The sequence below is a fragment of the Pseudophryne corroboree genome, chromosome 2, assembly GCF_028390025.1.
Source record: "Pseudophryne corroboree isolate aPseCor3 chromosome 2, aPseCor3.hap2, whole genome shotgun sequence".
Classification (NCBI taxonomy): domain Eukaryota; kingdom Metazoa; phylum Chordata; class Amphibia; order Anura; family Myobatrachidae; genus Pseudophryne; species Pseudophryne corroboree.
Window position 1 is genome coordinate 644,355,133 of NC_086445.1, and position 17,339 is coordinate 644,372,471.

At 44.0% G+C, this 17,339-nt stretch overlaps 1 protein-coding gene and 1 long non-coding RNA gene across 7 annotated transcripts in view; one reads left to right on the plus strand and one right to left on the minus strand.

The window, feature by feature from the left end:
- Positions 1-2,871, minus strand: part of LOC135042013 (uncharacterized) — a 28,279-nt gene extending 25,408 nt beyond the window's left edge. Inside the window, exon 1 of the long non-coding RNA XR_010235357.1 lies at positions 2,786-2,871. This is a non-coding gene — a long non-coding RNA (uncharacterized LOC135042013). The remainder of the gene's footprint in view (positions 1-2,785) is intronic.
- NAV1 (neuron navigator 1) overlaps positions 1-17,339 on the plus strand; it is a 468,103-nt gene that overhangs the window by 158,696 nt on the left and 292,068 nt on the right. The window contains exon 1 of one of the 6 annotated variants that reach the window (XM_063954977.1): positions 2,831-2,914. The exons of the other annotated variants lie outside the window; for them this stretch is intronic. Within the exon in view, the coding sequence (XP_063811047.1) occupies positions 2,868-2,914 (47 nt within the window). The 5' untranslated portion in view covers positions 2,831-2,867. Of the gene's footprint in view, positions 1-2,830; positions 2,915-17,339 lie in introns of those variants that run through there. 6 annotated transcript variants of the gene reach the window in all.

Consider the following 17,339-nt stretch of genomic DNA (forward strand, 5'->3'; position numbering starts at 1 on the left):
GCCGGCCACCGGAGACAGGAGGCGCCAGGCTGACAGATGCACATCCAACCACGCGGACACAGCGGAGGCCGCGGCTGACGTAATCGCCACTCAGACACTCTGCATGCAGAAGTTCAGGGACGGCGGCGGAGGCCGCGGGAGACGCCATGCCAGGTGTAATATGGCGTTTACTGTGACAGCGTCCCAGAGTGACAGGAGAGGATACAGGAATATACACATCAGGATAACAGATGGGATCCGGTCCTGGAGCGCTGAGCCAGCCTTAGGAGGCATCTGATGGGTAAGAAATGGCGTCCAGATACCCGGATCGTGACAAACGGCAGTTAGCGATCAACTCGGAATGACCCCCATGGTGAGTGGGAATGTAACATACATACTAAGTAGGCAGGAATTTAATGATGCCGTTGGTCTTATCATGTGTCTTGCCATGCAAACTGAGACATATCTACCTGTTCCTCTTCTGTATGAGTTTAGCAGGGAAACCCATAGCCTAGGTTCCCTATTCATAATACCTATTTACTCTAGCAGCACTAGGCAGGCCAGCACAGCCTTGAATTCCCTCAAGGGATTAGGCTTGCAAAAAAATGCTGGACCCATCTTTGTAGGACAAAACAACCCCGTGCTTCCACCACTAATACTATTTCCACACACCATGTCGGTGGGTGTGGGTTAATAAAGATTTGCAGGGCCAGCAACGAAAATCATGGGGCCCGGTACACCTAGTTTCTTAGAGGAACCCTATTCCCAGGTCCCTCCAGTCAGCCCTCACAGCGTCCCTCTAGATAGCTCCCATAGCATCTCTCCAGACTGCCCCCACAGCTTCTCTCCAACTTCCTTCTGCCTCTCCAGCCCCCACAGCATCCCTTTAGCCAGCTGCACAGTGTCCCTCCAGTCCTGGCACCCCTAGCCCCCACAGCATCCCTTTAGACAGCTGCACAGTGACCCTCTAGCCATGACACCCCTGCCCCCTCAGCATCCCTTTAGCCATCTGCAGTGTCCCTCCAGTCCTGGCACCCCTGCTCCCCCCAGCATCCATTTAGCCAGCTGACCAGTGTCCCTCCAGCCCTGAAACGTACCTTCTTTTTTTCCCCTATGTTTTCTGCTGCCCTCTGTGGATCCTCTGCTGTCACCTCAGTGCGGCGCTGAGTGACATCATGCGCACCACTAAACAGTAAATAAAATACTTTATTGCAATGGGGGGGGGGCAATAATGCTATAGCAAGCTTCTCCCAGATGGGCCCCATAGCTGCCTGCACTCTGCTAAACATACAGCAGCGCAGGCAGTGGTGAGATACTATCTGTGGCCCTAGAACAACGGGGCCTGGGACAGCTGTGCCCATACCCTCCAACTGTACCTTTTTTTTTATGGTCTGTACCGATTTTTATGTGTAAAATGCTGGAGGGTATGTTAGACTCCCCTGTCGCCTGGCCTGGTTATTTGTTTAACTTATAATTGTGCCCAGTGACTGGTATGACCCATGGGTGGATGATGTCATGCCAGTTGGGTGGCGCTAATCACCAGGAAGAACAGCACTGCCCCTAGAATCCTCAGGATGCTTGGGGTGGGGGCTATACAGGCTGCGGTGTGCATATCTGGGATGCTCTGGGCGGCACAGCAGCAATAATGGCCACAGGGTCCCATTCCAGGCACCCTGTTAGCCAGATGCAAGTAGCTTAGGGTAGTGACGGTGCCGCCCCCAAAGCCCTGCGCTCTGTGTGATGGCACCGCTTACACACCCCTAATTATGGCTCTGCACCAACCCTACCCTCATTATATTGTAGCTACACCAATGGACTCAGGGGATTATTTATAGTTGTTAGGAAACAACAAAATTAGCAATTGGGCAAAACCATGTGCACTGCAGGTGGGGCAGATGTAACATGTGCAGAGAGAGTTAGATTTGGGTGGGTTATATTGTTTCTGTGCAGGGTAAATATTGTCTGCTTTATTTTTACACTATCATTTAGATTTCAGTTTGAACACACCCCACCCAAATCTAACTCTCTCTGCACGTTATATATGGGTTGTCTTTAGTATGCCGAATGTCGGTATCCCGGCGCCGGAATCCCGACACCCGGCATACCGACAGATATTCTCCCTCGTGGGGGTCCACGACATCCCTGGAGGGAGAATAAATAGCGCGCCACCGTGCCCGCAGCGTGGCGAGCGCAGCGAGCCAGCAAGGGGCTCATTTGCGCTCGCCACGCTGTCGGTCGGGCTCCCGGCGCCGGTATGCTGGTCGCCGGGAGCCCGGCCGCCGGCATATCATACTACACCCGTTATATATGCCCCCCCCTGCCGTGCACATGGTTTTGCCCAATTGCTAACTTGTTTTGGGAAGACCTCTGAATAACCCCCTCAGTCAGTAAACTTTCAAAACATTCACTTATTTACAATTTATGTATTTTAACTGTACATTAACTTGTCAGGACCCAAAATATGGGTATTTATTATGGGGCTTCATGGTGTTTTATTTGCAAACTCAATTCTGATTTCCTTAAATATCATTTTTTAAGAGTGGTCTAATATTCTTCATTATATCATATTTGTAGACAACAGTAAATGTAATGATAAGTAGGCACCTTACTAAAGAAATGCGGGACAAAAGCATCTCGTTAACCAATCGTAAAAGCTTACAAACGCCGCTGTAAACCTTCATAAGCAAATAACAGTTTGTCGGAATGCCGTCTTGGATATGGGAATGTGAATCTGCATAGAGGAGTGTGCCTGGCAGACATCTGCTGTGAGTGTGTCAGAGATTGCCTGCTTCAGTAGTTTCTGCACCTTTAAGACTGGAGAGGGCGTGTTGGAGGAAGCGGTGTGTGAGGAGCAGCGTGTAGTGTCAGTCCGATCCGTGAACAGCTTCATGCTTATTGCACGGCACATCCTCCGGCCCGCACTCCTCACCTCCAGGTAAGCAGACAGTAGCCCCTATCCTCCAGGCCATTGGCGACTTCCGCCCGCTTCCCCGATGTAACGCGTCTCACTCTCATCATACTGTGCTACGCTATGCTATACCAGGCGGCGCTGTGGCAATACCGTCACTCTTGTAGTGGTAAGTATGTGTTAGCATAAACGGACACTGGGCTCTCGACTTTATTAGATCACTCCACATACTACTGTGTGTAGGAAGAGGTTACTGTTAAACTAAGCTAGCTATGTGTCAGATACTCTTCACAGACATAAACAGTGACCACAACTAGTAAGAGATGATAATCACATTGTAGTACAGGAAACCTCAGTTACAGTACAAGAAAATTGTATCTAAGGACTGCACGGTATAGAACACAATCATCGCCAGTTCTCATCAAAACTAAAGAGGGCTGCATATATATACAGTATTAGCATGCCCTCCAACATTTTACACAGAAAAATCGGTACAAATTAGTAAAGGGGGCGTGGTCATGGGTAAAGGGGCGTGGCCACATCCCTTTTCCTATACTTTCAATGGAAGTTTGGAGAGCCAAAAATAGGTACAGACAGGGGCGGATCCAGAAAAAAATTACAGGGGGGGCACCATAAGGGACGTGGCTTCGTTGGAATGGGCGTGGCTTCGTTGGAATGGGCGTGGTATTGCAGGAAAAGACTACCTTATACCCCAGTTTTGCAACCTGCACGCCCAGACGTTGGCCACCACAGAAAAGAAAAATAATCCTGATTCATGCCCCTTACATTATTTGTCATTTTTCCTCCTTATAGTAATGCCCAGTATACATTATTCCACATACTGCAATGGCCCTTAGACATTATTCCACACACAATAATGCACATGACACAATATGCACACACTGTAATGCCCCAGACACATTATGCCACACACCGTAATGCCTGTGACACATTATGACAGGAATCGCAATGCCCGTTATACATTATGCTACACACTGCACTGCCCCTGATACATTATAGCACATACAATGTCTGGGACACATTATGCCACACACTGCAATGACCTTGAGACATTATACCACAATGCCCGTGATATAGTATACCATACACCGTAATGCCTGTGACACATACCGCAATGCCCGTTATACCCTATGCCACACACCGCAATGCCCGTTATATATTATGCCACACTGTAATAACCCTGAGACATTATACCACATACCACAATGCCCGTGATATAGTATACCACACACCGTAATGCCTGACACATTATGGCACACACCGCAATGTCCGTGATACATTATGCCACACACTGCAATGACCCTGAGACATTATACCACATATCACAATGCCAGCGATAGAGTATACCATACACCGTAATGCCTGCGACACATTATGACACACACCGCAATGTCCGTGATACATTATGCCACACACCGTAATGCCCATTACACATTAAGTCCTACAGTAAGGCTTCTAATTACTTTTCAAATACCTGCTCGTTGTCAGGGGTTTCATGCACTGGGTGTCATGCTCGTTGCCAGGGGTTTCATGCTCTTGGTTCCATGCACGGTGCCAGGGGTTTTCATGCTCAGGGTGTCATGCTCGTTGCCAGGGGTTTCATGCACTGGGTGTCATGCTTGTTGCCAGGGGTTTCATGCACTGGGTGTCATGCTCGTTGCCAGGGGTTTCATGCACTGGGTGTCATGCTCGTTGCTAGGAGGTAGTCCTTGTTGCTAGGGCTGTGCTCCCAGTGCCACATATGTCCCCAGTGCCAGATATTCCCCCACGGTGCCAGGTACTCACATGCCCCCAGTGCCAAATATAGCCCCCCCCATGTGCCGGGTACACATATACCCCCAGTGCCAGATATTCCCCGACAGTGCCACATATGCCCCCAGAGCTATATATGCCCCCATTGCCACATATGCCCCAGTGCCAGATATTCCCCCCCCCCAGTGCCACATATGCCCCCAGTGCCAGACAATGCCCCAGTGCCAGATATCCCTTCCCTGCCAGTTATTCCCCCCAGTGCCAGATATCCCCCCCCCAGTGCCACATATGCCCCCAGTGCCAGATATCCCCCCCCCCAGTGCCAGATATGCCCCCAGTGCCAGATATTCCCCCCAGTGCCATATATGTCCCCAGTGCCAGATATTCGCCCCCCCCCTCCCTGCAAATATGCCCCCAGTGCCAGATATTCCCCCCCAGTGCGTCCCCCGTCCCCCCCCTTCCTCCGCCGCCGCTGCTCCCCCCGCTCCCCTGCTGTTAGGAGGGACACGGAGGGCACAGTGCACGCCTCCCTGTGTCCCTCCTGGGTCTCCGGCGGCCGCGGGTCACTGTAATAAAGGAAGTGCTCACGAACGGCACTTCCTTTATGAGACCAGCGGCCGCCGGAGACACAGGAGAGACACAGGAGAGGCGCGCACTGTGCCCTCCGTGTCCATCCTAACAGCAGGGGACGAAACGAGACCGCAGACTGACATGCGGACACTCGTCCGCATGTCAGTCTGCACTAAAAATGACAGGGGGGGCACGTGCCTTGGTGCCCCCCCCCTAAATCCGCCACTGGGTACAGACCATAAAAAAAAAGGTACTGTACCTATTAAAAAGGTACAGTTGGAGGGTATGTATTAGTGTACACGGATATGTTATTCATATTATCATTATGCCTTCATAAACTAAATATATTGTTTATCAAAAATGACCTTGTCATACAGTTAAAGTGCATGGTACACAAGTAAGAAAGAGGACAATTCCATCTGTAAAATTGACAGTCCTGATTTTCAGCTGAGCAGGTATTTTGTGCACGCACCTTTTTGAGGACCTTTTGAGGGAGTGTTATGTGCATATTCTGAGACACCGTCTGCGTATGGTGACGCTAGACAGATTTCTTTCACCTAGCATGGGATTGGTGTATAGGTGTGTATACACGGTGAGATAAATCTGTAATATTTTGGTTGGCCAAACCAGTCCTCGAGACCTACCAACAGTTCACATTTTCCAGACCACCTAGCTGGTGCACAGGTGTAGTCATTACTAATGCTGCTTTCACATCGCAAACCCTACTTTTGAAACGGTTCTTTAAACAGGTCTGAGCAGTTAAACCCCCTTCACATCGCATGTTGTAACCAGTATATTACCATTTCATTACTGTTTTGGTACCTTTCACACTGAACCCGTTTCTCCCATAGAAAACAGTGGTTGTCATTGTAAATGAACTTTTCTGGCCCACACATTATTAATAATTATTAATTAATAATTTGGCTAGTCGTACGATGGAACCCAGCAGCTTTAAGCATCTTTACCATGTTTTTGTAGATTACTGCATCCTTCACTGTTCCAGTGATTTGTCTACATATTTCTTCATCCCCTGTGATCCTAAGCAGCTCCCTAACCTCCTCATCACTTTAATTTGCCATTTTAAACTGTATTCTGTATAATAAAACGCTCCCTTCACTCTCACGTGTTTCCTCCAGTTTATTTCCTGCTTCTGCCTGGTGACATCACGCATGGAGACAGCCTATCACCTTCTGTGGTTTGGAAATACCGTTTCAGAGCCTTTCACACTGCACAATGAAACGGGTCTGAACCGTGTAGGACCCTGCTTTTTAACCTTTTCAAAATACCGGTATTTTGAAAACTGTAAATTCAAGGTGGCCCTTTCACACCGTAGCTAGAACCGTTTTGGAAGGCTTAAAAATCTGCAATTTACCGGGTTATAGCTGCGGTGTGAAAGGGTTATAAGATGTGCTGCATTCATTCCTAACTGACAAATCTCCAGATCTCCAGGAGGTCTGGAAAACGTGAACTGTTGGTAGATCTCGAGGACCGCTTTGGCTAGCCCTGGACTATACAGTCAAAATCTTAAGGAAAGTTAGTGCGATACAGATTTGATCCTGATGTGCACTCCCGTGAGGTTGGTATCGTTAGGCTAGATAGACTGCAGGCAAGTCAATCTTGACTGTCTAGTGTACTATGGGGCTAATTCCAAGTTGATCGCAGCAGGACTTTAGTTAGCAACTGGGCAAAACCAAGTGCACTGCAGGGGAGGCAGATATAACATGTGCAGAGAGAGTTAGATTTGGGTGGGGTGTGTTCAATCTGCAATCTAATTTGCAGTGTAAAAATAAAGCAGCCAGGATTTACCCTGCACAGAAATAAAATAACCCACCCAAATCTAACTCTCCCTGCACATGTTATATCTGCCTCCCCTGCAGTGCACATGGTTTTACCCAATTGCTAACTAAATTCCTGCTGCGATCAACTTGGAATTACCCCCTATATACTACAAAGTATAGTCAAAATTGGCACTTAGTCACATTCGTACATAGACAAAATCGAAAGTACAGATAGTCAAAATCTGTGCTTCTGGGCTCTGGGGGGAGTTCGCATAGTCAAATTGGGCATAGCAAGGATCTCACTGTGTGTACACACCTTAAGTGCTGTTACCAATGATCTAATGATGACTTGCAGCTGCTGAGAGAAAAACAGTGGGCGCCGCTACTATATGCATGACGCCGTGCAGCCAGCCAACTTGCAACTTAATTTCAGCCCCATTTTTCTCTCTCTCTCTCTCATATATAATACACCCCTTACACACACACACACACACACACACACACACACACACACACACACCTGTAAGTGCTAAGAGGACCCCTCTAGTAAGCAAGCAACTAAAGGTGCCAGAGAGTTGCAGGCAGGTGGACTGCTCTTTAGTGAACCATGAGTACTTTCCACACGTTCAGTACAAAATTTCAACATTCATTATGAGAATGTCAGCATGGTCATAATGTTAACGACCACGTGAGCTTTCATCATCAACATTTCGTCCTGGTGTGCGAGTGGGGACTTACATTCTCCTGGCGGCTCCAGCTGCGTCTTTTGGCGTTCATGGTGGTTTATGTGACTATCCCTTCCAGGTGAGAGCTGTTATCCTTCAGTGTTCCAATAAGTATATTCCCCCATCCCTAAATCCTTACGCGCCCCCCCCCCCCCCCCACATGCACATACAGTATATGCACATCACACACAGCCTAACCTTAATATCAACATTACTCCTGTCGACGTTCTGGGAATGTCAAGTTGCCTGCCGACATCATAACTGTCAACATTGCTATTGTTGACCTTTTGACTACAACCTCCTTACCGCAGGAAAAATAAGGTGCAGAATAAGTCAGTACTGACTAATAACACGGACTTCTGCTAATAAAAGGGAGCACCTAACTGCAATCATAGTTATTTAGCTGGGTACACACTTTCTGATATATTGGGCAATCTTGCTATCCGCAATGGATTGCAATGACCATCATATTGTGCACAACCTCTAACTGTTCCGTTTTAACTGGTACAGTACTGTGGGGCAGATGTATTAACCTAGAGAAGGGATAAAAGTGATAAACCAGTGGTAAGTGGAAGGTGATAATGCACCAGCCATTCATTCTGGATTTGAAAAATGACAGGAGCTGATTGGCTGGTGCGTTTTCACCTTCCACTTATCACTGCTTTATCACTTCTTTATCCCTTCTCCAGGATAATACATCTGCCCCTGTGTTTTTTATGGTCTGTACTGACAAACGGGATTTGTACTGGGTGCAGCGTATCCAGATTTCAATAGATTTCTGTAGTAGTGCTGTGGGACACGCCCCCTTTCATAATCTGTACCGGTTTTTAGCGCAGAGATGTTGGAGGGTATGATAGTGTACCCCAAATTCTGGTGACTTGTTTGATAGCATCATCCCATTTGGTGTGCTGCACGTCAGATGGGACGATGGTGACATACAGTGCGGTAGCATCCCTGTAACACTAGATCAGGACATTGTAGGGGGGATTATGTAGTGTGCACATGACACAATAAATTGTTACATCATATCAGATTAGATTGACATTATGTTCCTGTTGTGTACCCTGTCTAAGTAGTCTCCCAGAATCCTTCAGATTCCTGAACTATTCTGCATTTTTACTCGCACCCTGTTAGTTTACTATTTCTTACCTCACATGATCAAGTCCTTCATACATGGGGCCTAATTCAGGGTTTATTGCAAAAGCAAAATATTTCTCTAATGGGCAAAACCATGTGGGGGGGGGGGGGGCAGATATAACATGTGCAGAGAGAGTTAGATGGGGGGGGGCAGATATAACATGTGCAGAGAGAGTTAGATTTGGGTGGGGTGTGTTCAAACTGAAATCTAAATTGCAGTGTAATGGGCCCTACACACTGGCAGATAATACTGAAAGATATGAACAAGATCGTTCATTAATGAACGAGATACCGTTCATATCTTTCATTGTGGAGGCACCAACCCCGCGCTCGTTCACCGCTGGTGCCCCGTCGCTTGTGCATGAAGGCCAATATGGACGAGATCGTCCATATTTGCCTGCACTGCTATGGACCCGGGTGACTGGTGGAGTGAAGAAACTTCACTTCACCCCCCCCCCCCCCCCCCCCCCCCTGTCACTGCCCCTCCTCGCCGCCGTATCCGCCGTTGGGCATCTCGGCAGCGGATCTATCAGTGTGTAGAGCCCATTAGAATAAAGCAGCCAGTATTTGCCATGCACAGAAACAAAATAACCCACCCAAATCTAACTCTCTCTGCACATGCTACCTCTGCCCCACCTGCAGTGCACGTGGTTTTGCCCATTACAGAACGATTTAGCTTTTTTGCGATCAACCCTGATTTAGGCCCATAGTTTGGACTATGCGGAGTTGATAACAGATCAGAAAAAAAACAAAAACAAATGTCTGTAGCTCCGTTATTGAGATTGCTGCTGTTTTGTAGTTCAGAGGTTTACTTCCCTCATAATAAATAAATAAATATATATATTTGTATTTGTTGCAGATCACATTGTGAAACTACTTTTTTGCATTTGTACTGCACAGTATGCAGTAGAGATTCTTGTATAGCCTGTGTTGTTCTCTCACATGGTGACGCGGTGCCAATGAGATTAGGTTTACTGTTTGTATTGGGAGGTGCTGGGAAGTGTTCTTCAATTTACAAGTAAACTGCATCACTTTTATGGGACTCTGGTCGTTTGTTAATGGTTTCCATGTCGTGTACTGTAGGCTGGAGCTACAACTTGGTAAAGTGAAAATATCAAACTTCTGTATATGCTACCACTCTTCCATCTCTCCTGATTATGCTAATCATTCTTCTATCTCGCATGCTATGAAAGGGAATGAGAGATTTTATATATATATATATATATATATATATATATATATAATGTGTTTTTTAAATAAATGTAATCAAGCAATTTGAAGGTATTTTGTGGCTTATGGTTATGATTTTGTTGCTGCTTGGGTACTGTTTACTGTCTATTTCTTCTTTTAAGGATGTGTGCCTTCCACTTTTGGATGTTATCTGCAGGAGATGAATGGTCACTATACTTGAATGTTTGTTGTGCAGAATTTCCACCTTCCCATATTTTGCATGACCGTACCTGTTTTCTAAATCTTTTGTATATGGTTTTGTTTCTCCATAATATTGTACCTTTTTTTTTTTTTTTGGGGGGGGGGGGGGGGGGGGGATTTAAATTAAAAGTTACGTAACTAAAATATTTTATTCTGTAGAATAAGGGGTCTCATTATCACAGTGAGAAATGTAATAAAAAGTACGTTGTGCAAGTATTAAGCTAGGTACTTAGCTAGGAGGGATGTGTATCCAGACATTGTCAGCCTGATGACCCAACATACTGGAACCTTGGTTCACATTTGGCGATGTTAATGAATGACTGAACGATCACTGTTATGTCCTTAATTAGCATACATGGTGTTTATTGTGATATCGTCAGGTTTAATGTGCAGCACATCAAACCTGAAGATGTCGCTAGCGTCCACGGGCATACACACTGCCCAGTATGCGCTGAATTGAGCGGTATGTCACTCCAATCCACCGGATTGGATGACATATTGCTCAGTGTGTACCCAGCTTTATGCTTTTTTTTTCCATTCTGGTAGAAAGAGAGAAAGTACAAACCAATCCACTCCTGTCATTTCAGAGGCTGTTTTTAAAAAATGACAGTAGCTGATTGGTTGATACATTATCTCTCTATATGTAAATAGACCACTTTATCTCTCTCCAGTGTTTGCTACATCTTCCCCTCTATGTGAATGGGATCAATCACAAAGAAGCAGATGCAAATGTCCTGCTTACCAGTTCCCGAAAAACAAGTTTTATGCAATCGTTCTGAGCCAAAAACAACAAATTTCATTGCAGGTACTCAGTGGATCATTTCCTAAGCTTCTGTCACTTTCGGTGAAACTGACAGGCTGTCTTTACTTTTTGAACTCTTGTACTTTTTTGTTTTGATTTCTCATCCCATCCCAAGGTGCATTATCCCGCTCTACAGTATTAGAAACCCTCTGGCATTATGGATATGTTTTTTTCTGTGAGCTTTCCAAGCACTGCAATGCAGAAGCCGACAGAAAGGGATCAAGTAGCGTTCTGATATACCCCAGAGCAATTGAACAAAATGCAATTAGGAATGCTAAAGGGTATGGTAACATCAGAAACAATAAAAATAATAAAATCTAGGTTTTATGCAACATTTTGTAGGTTGTAGTTTTATTAGCTATTATTATTATTATTATTATTATTATTATTATTATTATTATTATTATTTGTTTCTTATAATGCGCATTATAATCCGTTGTACCCCGGTGCAAAATGACCTCGTCAAATTAACATGTCTTATTACTGCCTTTTCAAATTTTAGTTCTGTCCAATGCACAGTAACTTCACTTTGGGATCTATTTATCAAACAGATTCTAACTTATGTGATGCATGATTTAAGTATCACAGCTATATAGGAAACACAATTATCTTCTCCGTTAATGACCGCCTCACATCACATTGTAGAGAGCAAGTCACTCTCTACAGCGCTAATGTTTTCTGCTATTCAGGTAGCACAAAAAAAAGTTAAGAAAAACATTAAAGGCTTTCCTTATATACTTATATAACTCGATAAGTACACTGACAGTGTAATTACCCGTCTTTCTAATGTGTGTGTGTGTGTGTGTAATACCCCTTTAACACCGCACAAATAACCTGGTATCGACCCGGCATATTGCTGGGTCGACACGGGTCAGCGTGCGGTGTGAAAGCACCATGTCGGAAATCCCGGGTCACCTGAGCTGGCAATTCAACCTGGGAATAAAGCAGTGTTGTACACGGGTTGAATACCGGGTCAATGGCAGCATAAACGGGCTCCATGGTCGATGCAACCGAGGACCCGTTTACTACAACAGGGAGAGGCGGCGCGGAGATGATGTCATCTCCCAGCGCCGCCTCCGCCCCTGCTGCCCTCTCCCCCCCACCCCCTTGCTGTTATGGCAACCCAGCCGGCATACATTCGGGTCGGGGAAGCAAGCTGCAGCGTCCAATTCCGGATCCCACCCGGGAAGGACCTGTTTCCAATTCCTGGGTGGGATCCGGCATTGGCGGTGTGAAAGGCTACTATAGGAAGGGAGATATATATATATATATATATATATTTCTTCAATCGGTGGTGTCCTCCACGCCTACTATCTTGAAGGACACGACCGATTTTTTGAACAGGTTGATTAAGTTTGGGCCTCCGCCTGAGAATTGTTTGTTGGTGACCTGTGACATAACGAGCCTTTACACTAATATTGGGCATGAAGCAGGTATGGATGCCATTCGCAAGTCCATTTTTGAAAATGTTGAATATAAGGGTCCCCCTTGTGAATACTTACTGCTGCTATTGGATATGATCCTGCATAAAAATTATTTTATGTTTGAGAACTCTTTTTTTCTTCAACTACAGGGGACGGCGATGGGGTCAAACGTGGCCCCATCGTATGCCAACCTATTCATGCATGAGCATGAGAAACAGTATATCCTGGGCAGCAGTGCGTTTTCACAGTATATAGCCTTTTATGTACGTTTTATCGACGACATTTTCTTTATTTGGACAGGAGACAATCTTACATTGTCCAATTTTATTGAAAGTCTGAATTCTTTGACAGGCACCATTAGATTGACGCATAACAGCAGCCCCAGGAGCATAGACTTCTTAGATGTTACAATTTCTATCAATAATGGCAAATTTGAGACAGCCATACTTAAGAAGCCTACTGACAAAAATACAGTGTTGCTGTGTGATAGTTTTCATCCTAGACCGCTTAAGAAAGGACTTCCCTTTTCTCAACTTATCCGCATTGTAAGAATTACATCAGACAGTGAAATGTTGGTGGATGCATTATGGAAAATGGGTAATGACTTTGTTGAACGTGGTTACCCTAAAGGCGAGAATGAGGAGGCTATTCAGAAATGCCTTACACTAGAACGGAACACTTTGCTTAATAAGTCTCAGGAGAAAAAAAACTCTAGAACGGATGGTGTTTCCGAATACATTCTCTATTTCATCACAACATTTAAGAAAGTCAATTCACAGGCATTGGCACATTTTGCAGTCTGATCAGACCATCGGGTCCCTCTGCCACAGCAGACCATTATTTGCTTATAAACGAAGTTCCAACTTGAAGGACATTATTACATCATCTGATATCAGCCCTGGGATCCCTAGAGCAAATTGGCTTTCATTGAAAAATGGGACCTATGGGTGCAGCGGCTGTGTGAACTACCAACATATGATCATTGGCGATAATTTCATTCATCCACATTCTGGAATGAAATATGTCCTTAAACACCACATGACATGTGAGAGCAAATTCGTGGTGTACCTTATTCTTTGCCCGTGTAATCTCATCTATATTGGCAAGACGATCAGGAGACTGAAGGAGCGTATAGCTATGCATCGTTCTTCTATTAAAAAAGCCATGCTTAAGGTTGAATCTACTACACCACCAGTAGCTAGACATTTTGCCACCAAAGGACACACCATGCGGGACTTTAAATTTATGCCATTGGACCAAATTAAACCCTGGAAGAGGGGTGGAGACAGACACAAAAGGCTTTTGCAAAGCGAATGTGAAATGATTTACAACTTCAACACTGTGGCACCCTGCGGGTTAAATGAGGAATTAACTCTCAGTTGTTTCTTATGAACAAGTCGTTAGCTTTAATCGCGCTTGCATTTCTTAATTAAATTTAATGGTCTCCTGGGGCTGCTCATGAACACTGGTTCATATTTATGTATTTTGTGGTTGTGTTGTATTATGTTTTTTTTTTTTTTTTGGTATAGGTTTTGGTGTTCTGTTTAGGTTAGATAGAGATCTATTTTGTGATGTTACCATGGCTGGACGCCTGTCAGGCACATTCAAACCCATCTCACCGATGTACTAGTCTGATTTAATAATCAGTATTGCATTAGTTTAGAACAGTGTTTACACACTGGGTATCACTGTTTCTTTTGGTTGCCCGGGTGACGCTCTGTATGGACTCGTGATTGGTTCGCCGATTACGGACCCACAGCGCCGGGCGGAAGTGATGTACTTCCGTGGTGTACACTGGGACCGGAAGTGCGTTCCACCGCGGACTGTTTGCGTTCCACGACGGGAACCTCATGCTGCAGCCAGCGCGGACGTGAGAGCACACAGGTGGGATGAGTTTTAGATAACAGGTGAGTGGGCGTGAGGGGCTGTTGACAGGCGTCTAGCTATGGTTTAAATAGCGTTTGGCTCAGTAGTTATTTGTATACCCTTGAGGAAGGTGGTAACACCGAAACGGCTGTTGGGCAGAGGGGACTTTGATTCCTTGGTCTGTTATCCGGAAGGACATGTAAAGTATCATGCTAATCCTGGCTGGAATATAAAGTTTGCACTTTTGTGACTGTGGCCATGCTATAATACAGTTTTTCATGAAATTGCTACTGGTAGTGTGCTGGTTTCTTTCTCTTGGCTGGGAAAGTTTCTCTTTGGCTTAAGGAATACTATATATATATATATATATATATTATATTATATTATATTATATTATATTTTTTAAAACATTAGAATGACCGGTAATTGCACTGTCAGTGTGTTTATCTGCATTGCATTTATTTATATTGGATTCCTTACGTGCGCTAATATAATGTTTTATCGGTATATGTGGTTATTGATACACCTTTTGCAAATGGTCACTCAGTGTTACAACATGATAAAATAAAATAATTAGAAAACTAGCATCAAATTGGTACCTACATAATGTATTCCTGGTATAAAATCAGAGGTATTAAAATATGTATCACCCTCTGTTCAGTGTGTGTATATGTGTGTGTGTGTGTGTGTGTGTGTGTATATATATATATATATATATATATATATATATATATATATATATATATATATATATATATATATATATATATATATATATATATTATAATTTTAGATCCTGCACTCTCATCCGTCATTCATCACTGATTGGGGTGCTCCCAGTGAGATCCAGTTCCTGCTCCAGGACAGTGGTCCACTACACTTCAGGGTACACCGGTTGTCTACTTTTGAGAATATTAGGTATTTTGAATTACCTGATCTGAGACTTATTAGTTTTGTAGGCCGCAGGACCACAGGGCCACATACCTGTGGAGCTGGTTAAATTGCTCTATTTATGGCTGCTGATTTGACTTCCTTAATTGAAATTATTTATGGCTTGTCTTGAGAAAGGCTCGTGTCTTTGAGCCGAAACGTCGACTTAATAAAGTCACCCTGATGTGACGTTTTGATCCATTGTCTCAAGGAGAGTGCCCCTCCAGGATACTGTAAAATAAATATATATATATATATATATATATATATATATATATATATATATATAAAAAGTTTTTATTTTTTTATTAAAATGTGGCTTTATACAATAAGTTCCTGGCAAACCTCCACTCCTTGGACTGCCTGCCTCGGATGGGACCACAGGTTTGTCGGGGAGTTATTGTAGAAAGTCCACAGTGTTGTATCTGGTACAAGCACTAGCACTGTGGAATAACCTTCCGGGTACCGTTATGTTTTTAATTGAATAAACTGATATATATAAAATCAATTGCACCAGACAATACCCAAATTTGGGCAAAATCAAGTAAACCAGCAAACCACCTTTTATGAAAAAATTACAAAAAAAGTTTTAATGTCTCTTAAAACGCCGTTAAGCCTTAATGATACAGCAGCAGTGTATTCATTATACTCATCAGACTCAGAGGTAGAGATAATTCTTATCGCTGCCTATGGCCATCCCGATGGACCTTTTTAGGTTCCACCTTCCTCAAGGGTCAGCCACACAATGTTGTGTTATATAAAATATATTCTGTGCAGGGATGGGGCATGTGCAGAGCAGTACGATCTTTTCATACAACACTGAAAAGACTTTCTGCGGGGACTTTGCAGGAGCAGCATGTTATTAGTCATAACCAGGATATTAGTCGAAAATATTCAATCCAATATCAGGATTATTGCTAAATCGACCATTTGTGTTGGAATTTATACCTAAAGTGAGGTTATGCTAAGCAACTTTCCTCCCAACCATTCCATCCTATACCTTCTCTGTTACTGTTTCTCCAATTTTTTGCTTGTCATATTTTTTAATACTTATTTTTGTTCTATGTTTTCCTTGTACAGTCCTTATTTTCTTCTGCAAACCACTTTCCTCTCTCACATTATTAATTTCTCCATTCCTGGCATTTATATGTTTTGTTCACTATGAGATCATGAAATGTATAATTGGTATCAGGCCCTGGACCATTAACAAAGACAAACCCTCCATGTCATTCCTCCAAGGAAAGCATTGCTCCAGGGCAGTCCTCGTTAAAACACAAAATACAACTTTAACACATAATCGTCAAATAGTCCTAATTCAGATTGATTAGCAAAATTATGTATTTCTTAATGGAGTTAATAAAATAGTTTTAGTTTATGTAGAAAGATTTATTAGTTGAACTGTCACTGCAAAAGACTCTGAGGCAATTTAGTTATCGGCGATGGAGAGTAAATAACCGAGAAACAGTCAGAAAGAACATTGTGACCTAGCATCCACAGTCATTGCACATTTTCAGTCTGCACCCTATGAAGGTGCGTAGTAACACATTGTGACTGTGACATTGCCGAAAACTGAATTGCCCTTTACACTATTCGAGAAGCAGTACAGTTCTACAAACAAGAGACAGCTTAACGTAAAATGATAAAATTACATGTTAAAGAGTAAAACAGGACAGCCATCCTTTAGAGCAGTGCTGTCCAACATTTTAAATGAAGAGGGCCACACATATGTAAGAACTGCGGGGGTAATTCCAAGTTGATCGCAGCAGGATTTTTTTTAGCAGTTGGGCAAAACCATGTGCACTGCAGGGGAGTCAGATTTAACATGTGCAGAGAGAGTTAGATTTGGGTGTGGCGTGTTCAATCTGCAATCTAATTTGCAGTGTAAAAATAAAGCAGCCAGTATTTACCCTGCACAGATATAAAATAACACACCCAAATCTAACTCTCTCTGCACATGTTATATCTGCCCCCCCTGCAGTGCACATGGTTTTTCCCTACTGCTAAAAAAATTCCTGC